General features: G+C 41.8%; 1 protein-coding gene across 1 annotated transcript in view; it reads right to left on the bottom strand.

The window, feature by feature from the left end:
- Positions 1-497: 497 nt before the first annotated feature.
- The window catches only part of LOC108163593 (zinc finger protein chinmo), a 30,404-nt gene continuing 7,607 nt past the window's right edge, over positions 498-23,294 (bottom strand). The window contains 6 exon segments of the mRNA XM_017298976.2: positions 498-6,328; positions 6,399-6,546; positions 6,636-7,450; positions 7,516-7,733; positions 12,032-12,590; positions 19,581-19,677. Of these exon segments, the coding sequence (XP_017154465.1) occupies positions 5,069-6,328; positions 6,399-6,546; positions 6,636-7,450; positions 7,516-7,733; positions 12,032-12,149 (2,559 nt within the window). The 5' untranslated portion in view covers positions 12,150-12,590; positions 19,581-19,677 and the 3' untranslated portion in view covers positions 498-5,068.

Genomic DNA, 23,294 nt, shown 5'->3' with positions numbered 1-23,294 from the left:
GCACTAAATTTCATTTGAAATTTAACTTAATTTTCTTTTGTACCTGTGCACACACTATTATGTACTATATTTGTATGTATATCGCTATCATTTTATTCTCGTTACAGTTTTTGTGTTTGCTTAAAAATAGTTTTTACAACGCAAGAGGGGTAGGGGTTAACTAAACTGATTCCAGATTTACGAATATACAATACACAATACACTCTTTAATATAGTTTTTATGTACAATAATGTTTTGCGACTCTCTTCTGGGAGTCACGCTTCGTGTGCTTTTCTGTACTGTACGCTCTAAATGCAAAATGGCGACATTTGTTTTTGTTTTTTATTTTACGTTTAGATTAAGTTAATTATGCTTTCGGGGAATTTTTCTTTCCTGTTTTTTTTTGCAAACATATTTTACAAAGAAATTATTTTACGCCTTCTTGTCGAAAAGTTGGGCCTAAATTCTGATTATAGATACAAATATTTTTCCTTTTTTTATTTTTCTCCTTGTTTTCTTTTCAAATAAATATTTACGTTTGTATAATATTTGATGCATATATATAGCTTTGTTTTGCATGTGTCTAATAATTGTTACTTATTTTCGTTTTCGTTTTGTTTATGTTTTTTTTTTTAGCCAAAAGTTTAAGCCTAAAATTGTTGGTTTCTGCAATTAGTTTGCTTGTTTACGCAAGTTTCTTTTAGAAAATTTTCCACTTTCGTTAGGTAGAAATGTTTTGACTTTTTTTTTTTATAACCGTTTGGGGTTTCAATTTTGTTTAATTTTAGAGTTTTTCTTGGCCTCTGGGCACTTGGCTCAAGGAAAAGTATACTTTCATTTAACTGTGTTCGTTTTTCTTGCTATCCTTTTTTTGTGGATTTTCTTTATTTCGTTATTTTCATTTTTTTTTGTTTTGTTTTTTTTTTTTTTGGTAAATTTGGTAGCCTTAAATAATTTCTTTGTATTTTTGTTTATAGTAGGATCATATAGAATTATGTGTGTGTGTTTTTTTTATTTAGTTCATGCCTCATTTAGTTGCTTTGCCAAAAATGTATGTATACAAATGATCTTAATCCTGGTCGTACTCGTATTTCGCCTACATCTGCTCTGCTCTCCAGACATACTCGTACATGGTAAAATTTTAGGATACTCATATATATCTGTATAACTAGAGATTAGCCGAAAGTATATTTTTTTAGGTTTTACATTTAATTTTTAATTTGTGTGAGCTTCAGCGCATATTTACATTTATGGATTCCAAAGGAAAATCTGTGGTGGATTTTTCGAATTTTGTTTAATTAGCCAAAAGTTTTCCATTGTGTACATATGTATGTATGTATGTGCGTGGCGTGTGTGTAGGCGTCACCATTTTACAAAAAGAACCAAATGAAATGAAAAGTGTATAAAACAATATATGTAGGTATTCATTACTTCGTTACTGCGCAGTCTATGGCTTTTGAGGTAGTTCAGTTTACTATTGCAGTTCGATCTGGTTTTGGTTTCTCATTATAGCTATTTTGTGTGTGTGTTGGTGTTGTGTGTGTCTTTTGCATTTAAAATTAGTTATTGTTAATCGGTAATTGGTTATTGGTTATTGGTAATCGCATGTATCGTGTGAACTAACCAATAAACGAACTAAAAACTAAAGCTTTCCTTTATAGCATCTTCAATTACAACAAAATAGTTTGTGTATTTCCACCCCACATTCCATGGAAACCGAAATCATAATCGTAATCGTAATCATAATAATAATAATAATCGTAAAATTAGTCGAAACAAAGCTTAAAAAAACACAAAGAGGTAGGTTGCTTCCTGAGGTATATGAGTTCCTGAGTTTGATTACAGTCTAATTTCAAAAACGAAAACGAAGAACCTAACATAAAAACTAAATTAAAAATAAGCTAAAAGTATTACATATATTATGGTTAATCATAAACCCCTGAATATTAAATATTGTTTGATTGATTCACGGACTGATCTGATTGGTTAATTGATTGATTAATGGGTTGGACCTCGTTTCAGTCCTTGGATGGAGTCCCATCAACGTAATTAAAAATAAAATGTAATTCAGACTCCAGCGAACGTTGATGGGGAACCCCGTCTTCAGGACTGCTATTAGGGGTACTCTATCTTCATGTGTGTGTATGGTCGTGTGTGTGAGCGTGTGCGGCAAAGAGGTAGTTTTGGTTAAAAATATTGCCATGTTTTAATTGTATAATATTGCTATTGTTTCTGTCTCTATTTCTCAACACGAAGGCAAATTGAAATTCGAATGGGCTTTTCATCTTTATAGGGGAAAAATTAAGCATAAAACGATAAAAACGAATTGAATGAAAATAAAAACCTTTTCTTCATTTGCAACTTCAAAACGATATCACAGAACAAACTGGGTGTCGGTTAAGTAAGAACTATTTTAACTTTACTTAAAAAATCGGAGCCCAAAGAGCGAGCTTCCTTCATGCGTGGATTTTGTATAGTATGCGTGTTTTGTATGTGTTTGTGTGTGTGGTTCAACAGTTAATATATTTAAAATATTCAACATTTTGGCTATTATTTTGTTAGCTTTTCTATGGAGTTGTCTGGCTGGTTATCAGAGTGGACATCTTGTAGTTATCAGGGGACTTCCTGCTATTGCCTGCTATGGAAATTCAGTTAGCTTGTCTCAAAATCAAATTAAACCCTTCTCTATATCTTTCTCTCTCTTCTTCTCTGTTTCTCTGTTGGCGAGCCTAAGTGTTCCTACATATGCGCTTAGTGCTGTATGTATTACAATGTATATATACTATATATCTATGTATATCTAGGCTTTCGATTATACAACTGAGGCCACACATATATGCTGCAAACACACACATATGTATGTATATAGATGTATATGTATGCACATTGATAAATGTATTTACAGGTTTTGTCCGCTCTGTGGAGGACTGTTTCCCACTTGGGGTTTTCTTTCAATCTTTGCTTACAACAAATATTCATGTTTTTTTTGTTAGTTATTTTTACAGCTTGTTCTTTGTGGGTTTTCTAGCGGGGGAAGGTGGGCTTGGATTTAGATTTCCTTCCTCCCCTTTGATGTAGCCTTCCGAAATTATAAGAGCCGAAATAATTAATTTTGAATTTTTGTTTGGTGGTTTTTTCTTTTTTCATTTTTGGTGAATTTTTTTTGTATGAAAAATGTTTTCCAAAGGTGTGCCAAAAGTTGTTTTGATTTTGAATTTTGTCATGCTGTAGATTTTGCTGTTTTTGTTGTTGTTTGTTGCGTTGAAAGTTTTTGAGAACGTTTTTGAGTGGTTGCTACTGAATCTTTTACATCGTTTCGTTTTCGTTTATCAACATGTTTCACACTTGGCTAGAATTAAACAATTTTTAAAAAATAATTACATTTACTTTACGTTTCGTTCCTATTTGTTTTTCTTCACCTTCCATCATTCCCTCATCGTTATATATATTCTTTGTTTTATAAAATTTCACTAGTAGTCATTTAATTATATATTCTTATATAGGCACCCAATTTACCAATGGTTTTTTTTCTCTTCTCATTGCTTTCTTAAGAAACTTTTAAATTGAATTTCGGTTTTCTTTTTGTTTTACGCCAAAAGAAGCTAAATGGTTTTGAAATTTCGAGGCCTAAAATTGATTTGAAAAACTCAAGAAAACAAAAAGAAACAAAAAAAATTAATGTATTAGTATTCTTCTTTTAAAGCAAATCTTTCACTGGTTTTAAGCAGAGGTCCCAGGAGGCTTGGCCCTCATATGGGAGGCTTTCCATCACATATCCCGACTGTATACCTCGTTTGCCTTTTCGTATTATAAATTTAATAAAATTATTTACAAAAAACCTTGGACAAACGGCAGTTTGGAAGTGAGGTAAGCCCGTTAGGGGTTCCAAGCAGCCTGTGGCACCCCGTATTTCTTCCCTAGGCATTTATCATCTTCTCGTCTCATTTCGTTTCTCTTTGCTATTTTGTATTTTGTTTCTTTTTTGTTTATACTATTTAATTATTGCAGGTACTTGTGGTTGCGGTTTTGTTGTTGCTATTGTTGCTTTGTAGTTTGCTTATTTTTGTTTGTTTGTTTGTTGCAGCTATTTTTTAATAGTTCTAAATTCAGTTTTCTTTAGCTTTACGTTTCGTTTGTGTTGTGTGTTTTTTACTTTAGGAAATCAAAAATATATACGCGACAGTCATTGAGTCGTATCGATCCGATCGATCGATCTACTCTTTCAACACACGAAAAAAACAAACATCTGACATTTGTTTCAATCTTTTTTGTCTACATTTGAGGCTGTACCAATCAAAAACGTTCAAACTTTTTGCATTCACTATTATTTGTTTGTTTTATAGTTTTAGTTTTAATTATCTTGCAGTTTTGCAGTTTGCGAGCTTTGCAATTTGCGAAATTCTCTTTGATTAGCACCCTGAAAACAATTTTTCAGCCGGATTGCAGTGTTTATAGTTTATTCTGTTCTGTTCGGTTTTTTTTTTTTTGTAGTGTTCTGTTCAATTATTGTTCTGTATCTGGTTTTGTAGTTGTTTCTGTTTCTGTTTCTGGTTTCTGGTTCTGGTTAATGCTTCTGTTTCTGTTAAATATCACTGAGTTTTTTATGTGTAGTTTGTTTCATTCGTTCCATTTAGTTATAAATCATTTTTGGTCTGTTGTTATATCCTTTTTGTGGCTTGTTCTAAAACATATTTGTAATGAAAAATTCTGCAAAAAGTTGGACATCAAATACTGCCTTCTGTTCGTCTGTGTGCGTGATGTAGTGTGCTTGTGTGTGATGCATGTGTGTAATGTTGTCGTTGTCATACATATCTTATGAAACATTAGTTAATTCTTTGTTTTGTTTTGTTTTTTTTTAGTACAAATTTTCCCTGGGCCTCTGGTGCCAGGGCCTCCAGGTTGCTTGGTTGGTGGTCTCCGAGGGCAACAGCAGTTGCAACAGTAGTCATCTGTTTCTTCTCCATCTTCTTAGCGCGCGCGTAAATCATTTGTAAATCACTCTCCTCTCCTCCTTTATCCTTCATCCGTTTATCGGTATCAATTCTTAACCTAAATCTATGCAGCTTCTTTGGGGGGCTTCTCTCCTTCTTACTGCTCTACATTGACCTTGGGCGTGGAGGTCAATGTAGGCGTATCGTTGGGCGGTATAGTGTGGGGGGGGTTGGTGGGCGTGTGTGGCATTCGATTGTAGATCTCCGGCTCCGGCTCTGGCTCGGACATGTGCAGATGATGATCGTGTTCGTCCTCATCCTCAGTGTCCGACAGGGGCTCTATTTTCGGCTCCACTACGACGAGCTCGGAGCCAGGCTGTGGCTCTGGCACGGACTCCATGTCCACCTCCATGTTCGTCTGAATCCGCATCCGCTCGAGGCTACCATCGCTGGCCTCGGCTTCGGCATCGCTGCCGCTGCCACCGTCGCTGGTGCCCGTTGTGGTGTGGCTGGTGTTGGTGGTTGTGGTTGTGAGGGTGGTATTAACCGTTGTGTTCACCGTGGTGTCCATGGCCTCTGCTTCGGCCTCGGCCTCGGCCCGCTGGGCCTGTTCGACGGCCATCGCCGCCTTGATCTGCTGAGCCAGCTCGTGGTGCATCTTCTGTTGCTGCTGCTCGTAGCTGAACGGCTCAGTGCCCGCTGAACCGCTCGTGTGTATTGTGTGTGCCCCAGACGCCTGCGATGGCGCCTCCATCTCTGAAGCCGCCGCCTCCTCGCCCCCTCCTACCGCCTCCGGTACTGCGGCCATCGCATCCCGCCGCTGCATGCACTTCTCGAGTGCCATCTTGAGTGATTTACGTTTACGCTGCTTCGCCGCCTCCTTATGGGCGCTCATGACTACTGCTGCCGCTGCTGTTGCGGCCGCTTCCTATGGTGAATGATTGGCGGCCGCCGCTGCAGCCGCCGCGGCTGCCACATGGGCAGGGGCAATGGTTGCCCCAGCCGCCAGTCCGATCTCCTGCTTGTGCTCCCGGGCGATGTGCCGCCGCACCGTGTTGTTTCTGGTGAAGGTCCGTTCGCAGAACGGGCAGGGTACCCGAATGCCCTGATGACGCTGACGGATGTGGGCGCGCAGGTTCGTCTCGTACCCGTAAAGGCGGTCGCAGTACAGACACTTCAGCTTCTTGCCGTCCGCTGTGTTCACACTGTTCTTGTTATTCATCTTGGTGGCATTCCAGACGTTCAACATGTCGGCCGGCGCTATCGATGCGGCCAGATTGCCAGAGAGCGTTCCATCCGCATTCTTCAGGTTCTCCAGCAGTGCGTTCGGGGTTGTCGATGAAGTGTTAGAGTTCGGCGGCGGTGGTGGGGAGTAATTTGAGTTCTCCAGCTTCACTCGTAGATCTTCGGCTCCATTCTGATATTGAGATAGAGTATAAAGGATTAGTTGGGGTAACTCTTTTTGTTGGTTTGCTGGTAGCACTCACATCTGTTGACTCATCCATGAGCTCGCGGTCATCATCGTTTGCCTCATTGGCACTACCATTGTTACGCTCTGATTTGACAATGCGATCCAGCCCACTGTTGGCATTGCCGTTGCCAGCTGTGGTGCTGGGACTGTGGTTCTCATAGCGACTAAGAGCAGGACAAGACAACGAAGAGATAAAATGGTTTAATAAGTGTTGGATCATCTTCAATTGGTATCAAATCATTCGTTAACCCACCTGGACTGTGGCGAGGCTCTTTCCGAGTGCATGGTGTCCGCTTCGGTGGGTGCCGTCGATGAGGCACTGGACGATGGACGATGATAGGGTGGCTTGTTGATGGGACTTGGGCACTCGGAGGACGAGTTCTTGGAGCCGTCGCGCAGCACAGAGCCACGCAGCTCCTGCTCGGCATACGGACTGCGGAGGGCACGCTTGCGCAGCGGCTCATAGGAGATGGGTCTGTACATGGGCGGCACATGGGTGTACCCCATGGTGGAGGATGAGCTACTGCCCGGATGCATCATCGAGTCGCACTCCTGCTTCAAGCTGCCAGTCGATCCGCCCAGATGTAGAGCGGCGCCAGCACCGCTGCCCAGGCTAATGGGTCCATTGTTGCCACCCACTCCTTTGCCACCGGCTCCGCCAGCTCCGGATCCAGCACTCAACGGTCCATGGCCCGCTGCTGTGCCCCCGATAATGTTGCCACCGGCACTGCCACAGCGATCCAGGGCATTCGCACTGGCCGCCAAGGCACTCAATCCGCTGGCCGCCACACTGGCGGCGGCTGCCATTCCACCGGCGGCCATGCCACTAAGGGCACCTGCCAGACTCAGGCCGTTGCCATTGCCAAGGCCCCCGGGAATGGAGTTTACCCCGGAACCACTTCCCAGCCCGATGCCTGCTCCTCCGCCCGGCATAATGCTGCTACCACTGAGGCTGTTGCGCATACTACGTCGCCCTGTGGGCGAATCTAGCGGCGAGCTGTCGCCCATTTGTTGCTGTTGAGCCTGCTGTGCGGCCAGACGACCGGTCTCTGTGGACAGTCCCTTGACCTGATCGAAGAGATAGAGACGTTAGAGAGATGTGTCCCCTTCAAAAAACACTCCACTACACTCACCTGCAGGCTCTCGGCAGACTTGAGGAAACTGTTGAGTGCCTCTTGGGACACATGCACCTCGCCCTTGTACATGAACTCCAGGAGAGCGGCCATATTATCGGGCGTTGTGGCCTCCAGTATGATGACGCACTGACCATTGGTGGGCGTGTTCTCAAACAAATCGGCGAACTTCTTTGAGCAGGCCGCCAAAATAAGTTTGTGTGCTTTGAATACTGCGCCTGTAATGGCAAAGAGGGGTAAATTTAGTATCCCTTAGGCAGTTTAGAGGGCTTAAAGGGCTTCCAATAAAATCTCTGTGGCCTACTTAACATATCCCTCCATATATTTACGCTAATAATCTTTGCTTCCTTAACAATTTCCCTTTCCATTAAAGCATGTCTACCGGCATCTCATCCCAGCCATAAGCAGTAGCCAACAGGTGGCGCCGAAAACGGCGAAACCAAGACCTTGAACTCGTAAAAAATCATGTCAAATATATATACTACGAGTAGTATAATCTCCCCTTCCTCCCACACCCACCCATTTACATTCACATGCATAGAGAGAGAGAGAGCGCCACACACACATAAACACGTAGCACAATAAAAAGCGAAAAGCAAGGAAATGATTTCCTTGCTCTTGACTACACACACAAAAACAGACACACAATGAGCTTTTCTCTCCCCCTTTTTCTAGTCTCACAGTCCCTTTCGCTGCCCTTATATACATACATACAAATACATATACTATATATACTCCCTCTCTATCTGTGGGTCTGAGTTATTATTCAACATCAATGTGTCGCCTTGGTCTTGGTCTTGCTCTTGGTCTTGGCAATCTTTTGTGTGTGTCCTGGCGTCTGAGTTTACCTGGCAACTGATGGGCGGAAAAGCACCATCCCACGCTGGAAAACACAGTCACTCCGAAATAAGTATATTTTGATGTGCTCTCTCCCCCGCCACCCCGCTTTTCCTTCGAGTTGCTTTTTGTGGTATATGCAATGTTTTCGGCTTTGTGCTAACATTTTTCACGCTTTTCTTTTGGGTCCCAGGACAGCTGGATGGGAGGTGTGCGCGTGGGTTTGGGTGTAGCAGGCGATTCTGAAAGTTATGTGTCGCTCCTTTATGGGGCACTTGTTGTGTTGCCAGCGAGCATTACTTAAGCCAAATTGAAGTGACACTCGAACACCGGTGGCTGCTGCTGGTGCTGCTGCTGCTGCCATAGAGATACTCCACACTGAAGAAAAGTGACATTTTATTTACCGCCAACATTGTTCATAAATACATTTCAAGTTTGACACTTTTCGTAATTTGAGGCAGCAGCAGAAGCAGCTGCTGCATTAAACATTTCCTCCGGGTCTTATCGCAGTGCAGTACCTTTTCCCCCGCCCATTTATATATTGATTTCAGCAGAAATTGTGCCAGTTCGTGTTGGTGCGCCTCCAATGCCAATGATAAGAGAATTCTAGGCGGATTGATAGTGATAACAAAACGGGAATTCGTGAGCCACAAGACACAAAAAACAAAACACCATCAAGGTCATCCATACATTGCTTACGAGCTTTAAAATCATTCTCGGAAGTAGAGATGGAACACGGGTGCGCGGGCTTGGCTCAGAATACGTGGGACAGAATACTGGGAAACCAGCACTGAAGGCACCATCATTGCACCAAAAATAACCTTTGAAATGGATTTAGTTTCAAGCACGGATTCCCACCACTAACTCTACTAGGAAGTGAATTAGAAAAAAGCACCACCAGTAATCCAAGTCGTCGTCGTCGTCGCTTCTGTCGTCGTCGTCACTCATTAGCACGCAAAAAATGCTACCTATCCGCGCCGATTATATAATATTCGTGGATTAATACTACGCAAATTGCATTTCACATATGCCGCACACTTGTTTACCCTCCGCACAATATAAACATATACAACTTTTATTTTGGTTGTTTTCTACGTTCTGTTCTCATGATTATGTTCTGCCTTCTTTTTTTTGTTTTTTGCTTTTTGTATTGCTTGAATTTCTAACACTTGATACAACAGAAATTGGGTCACAATCACCACAAAAGAAAACGCCAAAACCCACAATACACTGACGAATACGAGTATATCTCTCTCTCGGTCTATATGTGTGTGTTCCGAAATGACTGTATGGTCTGGCCTTGATAAAGAAATGTCATAAAATGTGTAGGCTGTTTACGTTTTAGCTCGCACCCCCGATCGATCCGATCCCCCGTCCGATTAATGCCCGAATAATCATAGTAGCATTCCTCAACAACTTGTTTTGATTTGGGGCTGGGTTTTTGGCACCCGCTAACACTCTAATGCAGTTTGGCAATAGCATTCCGCACTGAGTACTCGAAATATGGGCAGGTTTTCGGGTTTGGGCTTTGTAATCTAATCGAATAATTCATGGGATATGAAAAGCACGTGGTCTGTTGCACTTAAAAATTCTTAAAATGATACAAATCTATCGATAGAAGAAACTCTAATATTTGTTCCCAAAAATCCATACCAAAAACACACCTTAATAAAGTACAAACAAATCTTCAAATATATTTTGGTTCATCTGAAAATCATCCCCTCAAAGGGGAAATCTCCCACCAGACAGCACCAGCAACCCCACAACCCAGTCACACCCCCTAGAACCATGGCCCAAGGCCAAGCAAATGTTCATTTGGGTAAAAATGCTCATTTCTCAAGTACTAAACAAGGCCCGCCAAAAAACCAAAAGCCATGCATCCTTATGTTATCGAAAATGTGTAAAACAAAAATACAGCCACATGAATATTAAAACACAATAAAAAACATACGTTATTTGCTTTTGTTTTCGCAGACGGCCAAATATTTAATGCTTCATTTCGAATCTGACAAAAGGGAACAGAGAACCATGAGCCAGAGACAAATCAAACATAACAAATGCAGATTTTGGATGGACTCCCAATGTACTGCCGCCATCCAATGTGGACCCAAGCCACCAAAGAATTATTAAAAACCACAATTAAAAGCAGGGAAACCAAAGGGTTTACAGGATATGTGGGGTTGGCGTTGGGGTTGGGTCGGAAAATTTTAATCAAAAGTAGTACCACTTCGATTGATATGAGTGACAACGGGGACTCGCACACGGAAAGAGAGAGAGACGTAAAGGGGCTCCAGGATTTGTCTAGGCTTTTTTTGTGTTGTGTTGGAAAGCTATGTCTGCGTATGTCTCTGCAGAATCCCAAATCCCGAACCCCTTCCGTGGCACCCATAATCCCAGTCGGCGACTGTTGTTCCCACTCATTCAATCAATGCAAAAATCTATACCTCCACATGAGTAATATCTGGAAGTGCTTTAAAGGGCGAAAGCTCACACTCTTGCTCTTCAAAGTTTTGTGTAAAATTTAAATTCATTTGAAGGCCAAGGCTTACATAAGCATAAAACAAAAAACCATAAAATGGAATAAATGTGTACACACAGAATCCTATATAATAATCATAAAAGTAAGCCAAGACGACACACAACACACTTAAACACCCAGCAAAAACGGGCCAAGAAGGGAAATATTTAAACCCAAATCAAAAGAGAGCAAAACGGAAAGAAAAGGAAGGTTAACAAGGGTCCCAAAAGGCACACCACACAAAACACAAAAGAACCCCAAAAATAACTGACCTCAGTCAAAGCCAAATAAATATACTTATAGTAGGTATGTACATATGTACAAATATATACTCGTACTTATATATAAGCGTCCCATCCCTTCCCGTCTCGTGCGGTCCCGGCCCGCATTTATTTTCCATTTAATAAGCCAGCATAAAAACTGTAGTAAAAGGCCGTAAATGAACTAGTAGACCCAGATGGGGAACATTCAGCAACAGGGCGACGGGAACAGGACCCTGACAGACAGACAAGGACGAGACCGAGACCGAGACAAACCATAAAAGCTACTTCGCGCGTCGCCATCAAACAAAAACCCGCAAGGAACACGAACAAAAACACGGAATCAATGTCTGGTAGCTTATTAGCCAACAAGGCGAAAAGAACTGCCAAGAGTCTGGTACAAAAATAAGGAATAATTCAATGTGATGATGTGCCGGATTATGTTTATATTTATCTCCTAAGGATCTTACTTCTTCCTGTTCTGATGATGTGATGATTATTACATCGCTTAAATCAGACACATATTAGGTTTTTGGGGTTGCGGGTATATAGGTCTCTGAATAAATGTATGAAAATATTACTCAAAGTATTCCAATCTGAAATATGATTAGTGTCCTTCAAGCAAAGGTTTTTGTATCTCAAAATTTAACTAAAATATCCACTCAGAAAATTTCATTGAATCGTAAAGATTTTCCTGTCAAAATTTTAAAACAATTTCTGAAAATATTTATGAATTTAATGTGGGAAATATTGATTTTGTACAATCTTTTACTTTTTTGCACTCTAGCCATTTACTCGCATTGTGATCCTTCCCTTAAGAAGTTCCTTCCCTTCAGAATTTTATAGAAGTGCCCTTTTTTTTGATCTTTGAATGGTTTTAAGTAGTTGTTGCAAAACTTACCATCGCAGGATAGTGTAACATCGGCCAGTAGATCCGATTTGAACAGATTTGAGAACGTTATTGCCAAATTGGAGGAATAACTGTTCCATTTGAGGCAGAACTGCTGCTGCGGATCCATGTTGACGGCAGTTGTACCTCCGTTGCGTTAAGATCTATATCGGCCGGGGCCGTATTCCTATCCGGCGTATCCTTTTTGTTGCTGCTCAATTTTCAGGATAAATACGGTTCGAACGGCGCCAGAGCGACTAATGTAAATGATTGTTGATTGTTGAAATGTTGTACGCGTTGTGCGCGTTGTTGATTGATTTTTGTTCTCGGGTTGCCAAAATGGAATTTCGTTGAATTTTGTGGCTGCCAGCCATGCATAAAAGCCGTGTATGACCGCCGCAAATCCTTAGCCAAAGGGAATTTTGCAATTGTTTTGCTTAAATTTTTTGTGTGTTATTTCCGTTCCGTTGGTAATCGTTGGTGATAATTTATTGTTGATGTCGATGAAAATTTCGTATAAATTCAACAAATTACGAATAACACAGATCACAGGGTCCGAACACGACAAATACTGCAACGAGAATGAACAAAATAAACATACAGCTGGGATTAGTTTCGGCTACGATGCGAACAAATGACATTTCAACACACAACGGCAGCGGGCGCAGCGCCTGCTTTTCAATCAGAAATCATTCAAAAACGAGGGGGAACGTTGTGAGTTGCTGCGTACACCGCAACTCTACAGTTATACCCGATACTAAGTCAGTATGGCTCTCCTCCGGCAGACGCCGCTAATATTGAACCACACGCCAAAGAGTGCGTGCGAGAGAGACAGAAAATCAGTCTGAGCGTGACGTCGGGCGCTGCGTAGCCAGTGGAAATTGATTTGTTCCTTTTGGCTATAAAAATGATCTGATCTGATCCAGATTCAGCAATCTGATAGATATAGTCATTATCTATGATTCTGCGTTTTTAGTTTTCTCGAATGTGCAATATTGTGGATGCAACAGATTTTCGTTCTTTGTGGGGGCGGAAGGGGGTGGGGCGAAATTCTGAGATATACGTTTTATAGTGAGATCTAACAGAAGTGCGGATACCAAATTTGGTTACTCTAGCCTTAATAGTCTCTGAGATTTGTGGATGCCCCAGATTTTCGTCCTTTGAGGGGGCGGAAGGGGGTGTGGCGAAATTTGGACACAAAACGGTCAAGGTCCGATATCACAGGAGTGTGGATACCAAATTTGGTTGCTCTGGCTCTTATAGGTTCTGAGATCCTTGAACTCATATTTTGCAATTGGCAAAGCCAACCATGAAACCTGTGTGTTAGAGAGAGACAGAGCGAGAAAGAATGAAATTGTTTTCTTGATTCTGGCTATAATAATTATACGATCTGGTTGAGATTTTACACTCTAGAACATATAGTCATCCTCTACGATTCTGCATTTTTGGTTTTATCGTATCTTTAAAAATGTGGATGCCACAGATTTTCGTCCTTTGTGGGGGCGGAAGTGGGCGGGGCAAAGTTTTGAAATATTTTTGTAGCAGTGACATATCACAGATGTCTGGATCCAAAACATCGTTGCTCTAGCTCTTATAGTCTTTGAGCACTAGGCGCTGAAGGGGACGGACGGACGGACGGACGGACGGACGGACGGACGGACGGACGGACGGACGGACAGACGGACAGACAGACAGGGCTCAATCGACTCGGCTATTGATGCTGATCAAGAATATATATACTTTATGGGGTCGGAAACGATTCCTTCTGGACGTTACACACATCCACTTTTACCACAAATCTAATATACCTCAATACTCATTTTGAGTATCGGGTATAATTAGTCTATCGACTGGGATGCACTGTTGCAAAAGTGTACCCTTAAAAGTTGATACTTTTGCACATAACACAGTAGTTCCTGGAATAGTGTTCAATACACTCGAATTTCAAATGCATCGCATTGTGTTGGTAACCCTATCTTGTGGCCTGCAGCATTTCCTCTGCCCAACCAATTTATTAGAAATTAATCGAGCATTTAGAAAGGGCCAAGCGATACAACCAAAAAAACGAAGATATACGATTCAATTCTGGGAATTTTCGACCACTCAAATATGCCGCCGTCCACAGGCTCAGCCGCAGCCTCAGCCTCAGCCACAGCCTCAGTTTTTGATGCAACGAAGAGAGAACTTTCTGATTTGCTGATTCTGAAAGTGACTACGGGGACGACTCTCCTCTCCTTTGACTTTGTTGTATGCCTCTCGTCTACGGTTTCTTCTGCCTTCTGCCTCATCGTTGCGTGCCGCTCGTCCCTGCTCCATCCCTGCCAGCCCCAATTCCTGGAAACTGCAGGTGACGTTCCGTTCGCCTTCGCCTTGGACTTGCCACCGCATCGCATCGTTGCATGGGATGCGTTTGTTTTCTTCGAATTTGTTTAATCGTTAGAAAAATGCGGCACCGACAACTTTTGTGGAAGCCACTACTACGCCTTTGTGAGCCCTCTCCCTCATCACTGACTCACTCATTTTTTTCCCCCGTTTTTTGGGACAGCGACAGGAATCAGAAATCAACGGTTTCGTTTCGTTTCAAGCCCCGAAGCCACAGCAACAGCAAACACCACATGGAAACACATTGAATGGCCAAACAGAGAAAAAAAAATATATCGGTAAAAAGCTATTAAGAAATTCCTGGGAAGTTTGCAGTTTTTGAGTCTAAGGTAGACTCTCCTCTCAATTGGAATTCTCTGGATGAGAGCTGAGGAGAGCTTTAGGGGAGCAGCAGGGAGTGGCAGGGGCAGAAGGCTGCTGCCCATGATGGCTAAGATGGTTGGTAAAAGAGAAATTGATCGGAGCTGATTGGGCAATAAAACAGGAGAGAACGAGAACTTCTTATAGATACTTTCTTTATTATGTTAATTAAGAATATAACTTTCATTCCGAATGGTATGCTGCTTGAATGTAAACTGCATTGATGTATACATTAAAAAACGACAAAAAAAAACATCACATGCATATGTTATGTTATGTTAAAAGATATCTTGAGGAAACTACGTTTTAGACACAACGCTTCTGAAGAGGAGGAACAAAGATATATGGATTATATCAGCTATTAGTGATGGTTCAACATTTTTAAATAGCCCCCAACCATAACCAAGTGGCTCGAAAAGGGTTACGTAGATCATCCATCATCCATTACATATACAGCTGATTGGTAATACAAAGAGTAGTAGAAATTACGTAATTACGTAAAACACCGTAGATACCATCCGTACGACCCTTATAACATATATCTCCATAATTATTCCTTAATACACCTATCACCCTTTCCTTTCCCGGTCACCAATCATCCCCTACTGCCATCTTCTCATTCACCGAACCTTCTAAAAAAAACTTCCTCAATCGCTTCTGCACTTTACCAAAGCTCCCTTTTTGAGCAATAGCTTCACTTGTGCACAACTGTACTTTTAGGAGCGTTTTCTCAACTATTTCTTGCCTTTCCATTGTTGTATTTGTTGTCTGAAAACGAGAACGCAATGGAAACTTACGCAGCTGCATTTGAAATGCTTTTTCCATTACACAAAATGCTCACCAGAAGCACAGAGAGAGCACCAACAAACAAAGAGCCTTTGGAATATAAAGCCGAAGCTGAAGCCAAAAAATAGATCACAAATTGCGTATAACCATCTCGTTTGCACTCGCTCTACACACTGACACAGACACAGATACGAGATACACACACACACATACATGCACCTGAATGACGAAGTTTCAAGGCGAAATCATAGCTCAGGTATCTGGTAACCTATCTGCTCGCCGCCTCTGCCACTGCCCCTGCCCCTGCCACAGAGATACGAAACAACCAGAACAACATCCCGAACAAACGACGATACGATGTGCGAAATATACAAGAAAAACAACGCGTAAATCCTTTTCACAAACACAAGCACACATTCTCACATTCACATTCATTCTTATAAGGAGCTTCTGTACAAAGCTGTGTTCCTGGAACGACAGTACGCACACAGTCAAATAAAAACAACTTTTTTTTTCGACATTTAAGGATTTTAGGAATGGGCATCACAAATTGGGGGAAACTTGTGGCCTGGGGAGGGTTGCCTTGATCTCCTCTCCCTCCTCCTCAAAGGCAACGCACTTTCGGTAGTGAACTACGCAATAAATGAGAGCAAAATGCAACTAAAATGTTGGAGGGAGTAAGCGAGGATCGAAGGAACTGAAAGTCATGAAAAAGATATCAAAAAGAAGGAATATCTCATTGGGGTTACATATCCCATACTCGGGTAATTATTTCTTCATTTCATTGTTCTCAAACGTTACAAATTCTTTTTATTTTTTATCCGTTTGAACTGTTTATTACATGCGAAGCAAAAAGATATAACCACGTATTATTTTTAGTAAGTATCATTCGGTCTCTTTTATAGCCTTTTGGCTGATTGGTTCATTCGTTAAATGCTTCTAGAACATTCCAACTAGATACACAGGCACAAGCACATACAGCTGCTCTTTCACTGCCATAAGGCAGAGATGTGCAATATTATATCCCCCATCTCTTCCCACATTTGAAGATTTTCAAATGCTAGAGCTGTCACCGGCAGAGTTCTCAAAACGTCAAACTGTGCAAGCTGTCACTGACAATTGAATTACCCCCTTTTGGCTCCTTTAGATATTGACATATATGGCATAATACATATGTATGTACATATATGCAGATTTATATAATTATTTGAGCGAGCGGTTTTATTACTTTCATTAGGCGATCGTTGTTCAAACTGCATTGGACCATTCTTAAAAACAGTCTGTTGTTTCTCATTGAGAACATGATCTAGTAGATCGCTTTTAATCATTGGCAAAGTAATCCAGTTCTTCTGATTGCTCTTGAAACATCCAAACAAATCAAACTTCAAAACTAACTCAAAACAAAACATCACTGAAATGTTATCGCGTAAAACAAAAAACAAAATCCACTATTTAATTTATATTCGGAGTATGTATGTATGTACATATGTATGTATACATATTGTTGATGGTACAAGTATTTCAACTAATTGACCTTGTGCACTATTTAGACGAAACGTCCATTCAATTCCGTGATTCATAATTTGTTTGTTTTTTCGGTTCGATTCATTTGAGTGCAGTTTGGTAGCATGGCAGCAAGTGGTTCCACATCTACGAATACGACTACGAGTGCGAGTGCTAGTATAGGTGCAGATACATTTGACTGTATGCATTAGATACTATTTGTCTATTTTCGACAATCTAATATTTGCTATTTTTTGATTTGAATGGCAATTAATTCCGACAAATGACGCATTTAACTGTGAAGTTTAGCTGCGTCTCATTCTTCCTTCTCTCGCACTTTATTTAGTGATTTATTCTTCGAGTGAAATGCCACAGAATGCAGTCTTGAGAGAACAGAGTACACAAGTGTTTCCGAGCATTCCCTGCATTGTTTACTAGAGCATTCGATGTAACGATATAGAAAATATACTTCTTCGTCTAAATATTATTAACTGATCGAAGGGTTTATCAACTAGTCCCGAGTCGCGCATTCTCTTATTCAGCATTCGCGTGTGCGTCTCGAATCGAGCATCAATGAGCAGCGACATGTGAGAGTAGTTGGGAGCAAGGACTTGCCTACCGCTCGCTACCCTAGATGCAAGTATATGAAGAACGTTTATGTTCGCTTTAAAGTAAATTCAATCACATTATCTTCGGTACGAGAAATTATTCATTTGTAATATTATTTGTTCCAGATTGTCTCTACAGCAGGCAGCCTCGATCACTCACTCCATTCATCAAATCCAATGTCAATATAAATGTCAACCTCCCTCCCATCCAAATAGCAATAGCACGATATATACATATTTCTGCAGCAGTCAGCGGCAGCTCCGCAATACGTTTCGGTTGCTCTGCCATAATCCAAAGGATTTTGAATGTCAATCCCCCTGCCATGACAAATGGAATCACTGGAAAACAAAAACAGATACATGTATATGAAGAACGTACTTCAATACGAGAGGAGTATCGTTGTTACAGCTGTTTGCCAGATGCACCTGATGCTCCTGGTGCCTGAATGACGAGAAAACGCGCTCAGATGCTTAACGCAGCGGGGGGTGGAGATGTCATAACTCAGGCACATCTCACGACTGTGCCACCAGTACCCCCCAAAGAGTACTCCTCCCTGTCCACGCGCCTTTACGTAATGCATGTTGCTGTTGAACGTTGCTTTGATGTGGAACGTCCCGCAGCGCAGATACCAAGACAAACCAGGCATTTCACCATTTTCTCCAAATGGCATTGGCATTGGGGAATATGCGATGGATTCCTAGAACTTGGAGCTAAACCGAGAATCTGGAGCTGTTCTAAAAAAGACCCTGCTTGCACATCTGCCGATATGCTGTGCCATTTATACGGACATGTGTAATATCAAGCAGGTGCACCCTGCCAAGGTGCTTGTGCGAAAGAGCTGTCAACGGCACAGAGTCCTCAAAATGTGATGGCTTACAGAAGCCCACAACTGGCAGTGTCACTGGCAACTGGCAACTTCTGTGCTGCGGTAATGTTATCACATATTTACACACAGCTGCAATCGCTCTTGTTAGATTGTTTTTCAAATGCCACATTATATATACAGTCATACGAGACAAGGAGTTCACAAGTGGCTTGAAAATTTAGATCCAAAAGTAAATGCAAAGTACGATTGTAATGCCATTTCCTTCTTTGAATGAATTTATTGATTTTCTTGTATGCCAGCTGTGAACAGATGATTTACATATTGTCGCTAATTTAACATTTCACTATCTCAATGGATTCTATATTTTCCTATGAATATTAATTCGTAAAAGCGAAATTATTTTACATAAATCCCTAACCTCAAATGTAACTGCAATGTTTTACTGAAAACGCTTTACAACACTATTCGGTGGAAACTTTCGTGACTAAAAAACATCTGACATGCATGGTTTCTCAATCAAAAACATGTAGCATAAAGCAAATTCCATCTCTCATATTTTTCTTTTTTCTTCTTTATATAGTGCCCTAATCATCATAGATGGAGCCGCCATAAGCAGGTAATTTCTTTCCTCCTAACAAAAAAATCTGTTTTCTCCAGTGGAAAGGAAAACCTGAAGTTTGTTGCTGCGGTAATTAGGTATGCACGGAAATGCAACCAACTCGAAATGCAGCTCCATGAATAATAAATGACTTTTCCATGGAGGGAGACGAGGCCGCAGAAAAGCAGTTAACACACAAATACGGTTGACAGTTAGGTTAATGCGCTTCGCTGAGCAGACAAACAGACAAACAGGCAGACTCTAGAAAAAAATGTTGTGTTAATGCAGTGCAAGTACAACAAAAGTATCTTCAAGATACGCTTCCCTTGTCGCAATTACAAATTGTAATTCCTTTTTTTTTTTGGTGAATCTTTGTGTATGCATATGTAGGTCTCCCAAATTAATTGTTTGAAAACCATAATTAGGGAGAAGCTGAAGATTCAGGTGGGGCAGTGGCGGTGGCGGTGCAGTGGAGCTTTATTTTATTCTGGACTTACAATGACATGATAACTTTTCAGGCTATGCGGGCTCTGGACCCAGAAGTTGAACGCTTGAGAGAACAATCACACACAGAATACTCGTAGTTCTAGTTACCTGTAAGTAGAAGGTAAAATAGAAAGGAAATTAGTGAAAAGTACTTGAATAGTCACCATTCATTTCGGAACATTAAAGATTAATTTCTAATTTAAATCTCAAGGATTGATATCATGGAGCCAGTGTTAACATAATTCTAGTTTTTCATAGCTTAATTTTGTATAAAAGACAAATAAATAACTGTTTGTTTTTACATTCGTTGCACCGATCCTCGATCCCAGTCTCGAGTCGAACATGCATGCCATGCCTCGTCATACAAACGACATGTATGTTGTTTCTGACACTTGGGCATTTTTTTTTTTGTCTTTTGCAATGGGAAAAGTTGGGAGCAACTATCAGCGGTGATAGTTTTATAGCTTATTAAAGGTCAAATTCGGACTTCATCTCAATGGGCTTCAATCAATCCAAAGGGTAAAAGAAATTGCCATTTTAATGGAAGGTTATGTTACATGTGAAATCGAACCCTCAGCTTTTGGTCACATTCATCACGAAAGGCGGCACAACAGACAAGCGTAAAGTGGCAGAACTGTCAGGTATATGTGCATGCCCCACCGCCACCTACCGACCCAAAGCAGCACGCACCTCCTCTGACACTGGCTACTGGCGGCGACTGTGCCTCAGCTCAAACCCAATTAAAAATGTCAAAAAATGGGAATACCTGTAGGTAGTTAGCAGTTAGCGCACGCAGTAAATATTCATCACGCCATGCCAGGAAAATGCACACAGAAAAAAAAGGGCGAGGTGGGAGCCCATCCACTCTTACTTCTGGAAAAGCGGGAATCAAACATCCTGGCAGGCATTCATCCTTTCCTCGCTCTCTCTCTCTCTCTCTCTCTCTCGCTGTGACAGCCTCTCACCCCCACGCGTTTTCAGCGCGTCACACAGTTTAACTTTTCATTTGGCGCGGCGCGGCGCGGTGCGGCATAGGTTTGGATGGACATACCCTCCTCTAACCCAATCCTAGACACAATCCCAGGGCCGACTGGCTACTGCTTATCAGCATGAGACGCACACATGTCAGGACGTACGTACAGGGAGGCTGTAGCTGTAGCAGGACCATCCATGGAATGCATTGTTGGATCCTGGGGAACAATTGCGTTTTGTATGTTTTCGTGCCTCGTCAGCAAAATTAAAAAATAGATACGCAAACGTTGGGTCCAACAGCGTGGTGGCATGAGGTGTACGAGCACGAGAACGAGTACGAGTGTGCTACGTAGCTGCCAAAGTTGTATAAAAGAAAATGTTTGCTCCTGTCGAAAACGCATGGGGGGAGAAGAGGGGTTTTTTGCCTCTGTGCCGAATTCAAATGTCACACAAGGATCGAAAGGTACGCATGGCCGGCCACAGTCCTCTTTCTATATCCCTCACACTGTGGATACTTCCCCCAATCTGTGGATCTGCCTCACTTTGTGGATCTGCCTCGCTCTGTGGATATATGTATGTGTATATGTATAGTATATGCTCCTGCCACATTCTACGGCTACCTCTACAGCATTCGTCCCCCTTTTATGGACACCTTTCCCTACTCTCTGTGTGCGTTGGTTTATTGCAAAAATACACAACAACAAATGAAGGAACAACGAGTAGTACGAGGCAGAAGGACCTCTATGGAGGACCAAACAACAGCTGCTTTGGCTGCTGCTGCTTGGTTCTATGCTTTTTTTTGGCACAGCGAAAATTTAATAGAAGTAACACTGGACCCGAGTCCTGCCTAGAAATGTCACTGGTACAGCCTGATAACTATTGCCGAGTGGGGGTGGGCGCCCAACTCTAACCTCCAAACAGACCCACACAACAGACACAGACCCGACCCCACCCATAACGATGAATGTTCCAGTGTTGATGGTGTTTTTCCTTTCCTTTCCTTTTCATTTTTTTCGGTTTGTCCGCCCGCTGTTTTCCTAGCTACCATTTTCAATTTTTTGTTTCAATGCGTCTCGGTCTGGTCCCATACCATTCCCGCACTGCGTGTGTGTGTGTGTGTGTGTATTTTTATTGTATATATCATTGATGAATTCGCCGATAACAAATCTCAATCAAATGTCAAAAAGGTAACTGGCAGACCCATCCATGGAAGAATGGAATGGACTGATCCCACCCCTCCCGCACTTCTCCATCGATACTCGCACCCCTATACTATTTTCCGAACATGTTGTAATGTTGCAATTTTCACGCAGGCCACGCGTCGTATGCGCAATTGTTTTACGCAATTCCGGAGGCAGATAGACAGGCCAGGCCAGGCCGCTGGAGGAGACAGGAGGTGGGGGCAGTACAAAAATTGACCTCTCACCCACCACCAGGGTGTACCTGTACCATTGTACCACTGTACCTGTGCCTCTGACAGCTCAAATTGTCATCTTGAATTTGGAAAACTGTCAAACTTTTACGGAAACATTTCAAGTTGGAAGTCATGGGGAAAGAGTACTCAAAATAAGAGAATGAGAGATTTTTGGTAGGAGGATAGGGATGAGGATTGATGGAGCAGATAGGGGAGGGGAGCAATCTGATTCTAGAATAAATATTTAATAGTTGTCAAAAACAGTCAAAGAACTTTTTTCTCTTCTTAAATGAATTTTAGAGAATAATTCTTTATAAATTAAATTTAATTTTGCACCAATATTTGTTGATTGTATTGAGCTGATATTCCAGTAATAGTATGTACGTACTTTTCAATAAAGGTTACAAAATTTGAAAAAGTCTATAATTTGTAAAGAATATCTTTTCTTTAATGACTACCGGAAACGTACAAAAAGCTCCATTGGAAGTTATTTAACTTCGATTACCTCACACTTTATGCACTCTGTTCCTCTGTTCTACCCAAAAACCCCAATCCTAAACAAATCCCGACAAAAGGCTTTCAGTCTTGTTGTATTTCTAATTCCAGAAGCATTTACCACTCCAAGGACAAGTACGAGTACGAGTACGTGTACATGGAGTACAAGGAGTGCAGTACAACATCAGCTTAGCGAACTAATTGACAAGCAAGCAAAAATATTTACGTACTCAAGTCCAAACATTCTAATCAATGCACTGGGAGGGACACAAAGGCATGGAGCGCAGGGGAGGAAATCGGAGAAAAAAGATAGATGCAGTCCAGGCCAGGCCAAGCCGCAGCCTCTCAGTGGGGAGGGGTATAATGGGGGAACAGGATAATGGGTACGGGGCAACAGACAGCAGGACAACGAAGCCTTTCAAACAAACAACAATCGTTGGAAAGCCGGGAACCAGAGAGCCAGAGTCCAGGAACAGTCAAATTCATCAAAGCGACTCAAACCAGGATGTGGAAATCGCTTCAGTCTCAGCCAGGAACCCCCTATATGTAGTGCCCCCCTTTTATGCCCCTTTTCCTGCCACGTCCACGTCGCTTCCCACCCATCCCCTCTCTATGCGTCGCCTTCTGTCCAACTGTCAAAATGCGTCGAAGCGAACATCATTGGATTTGTGATTGAACAGAAATTTCCATACATTGAAGGTTCTCTCCGTTCTGTTCCTCTTGTTTTTTCGCCTATCCCTGCCCGTTTTCATTTAGAAAATGCATGGCTGGAGTGATATTATTTGGGGGGTGGGAGGCGGTAGTCCTGCGGATCCTTCATTAGACCCAGGGATGGCCCCACCCC

This window comes from Drosophila miranda, chromosome 4, assembly GCF_003369915.1.
Source record: "Drosophila miranda strain MSH22 chromosome 4, D.miranda_PacBio2.1, whole genome shotgun sequence".
Classification (NCBI taxonomy): Eukaryota; Metazoa; Arthropoda; class Insecta; order Diptera; family Drosophilidae; genus Drosophila; species Drosophila miranda.
This window is presented reverse-complemented; position numbering and strand designations above follow the sequence as displayed.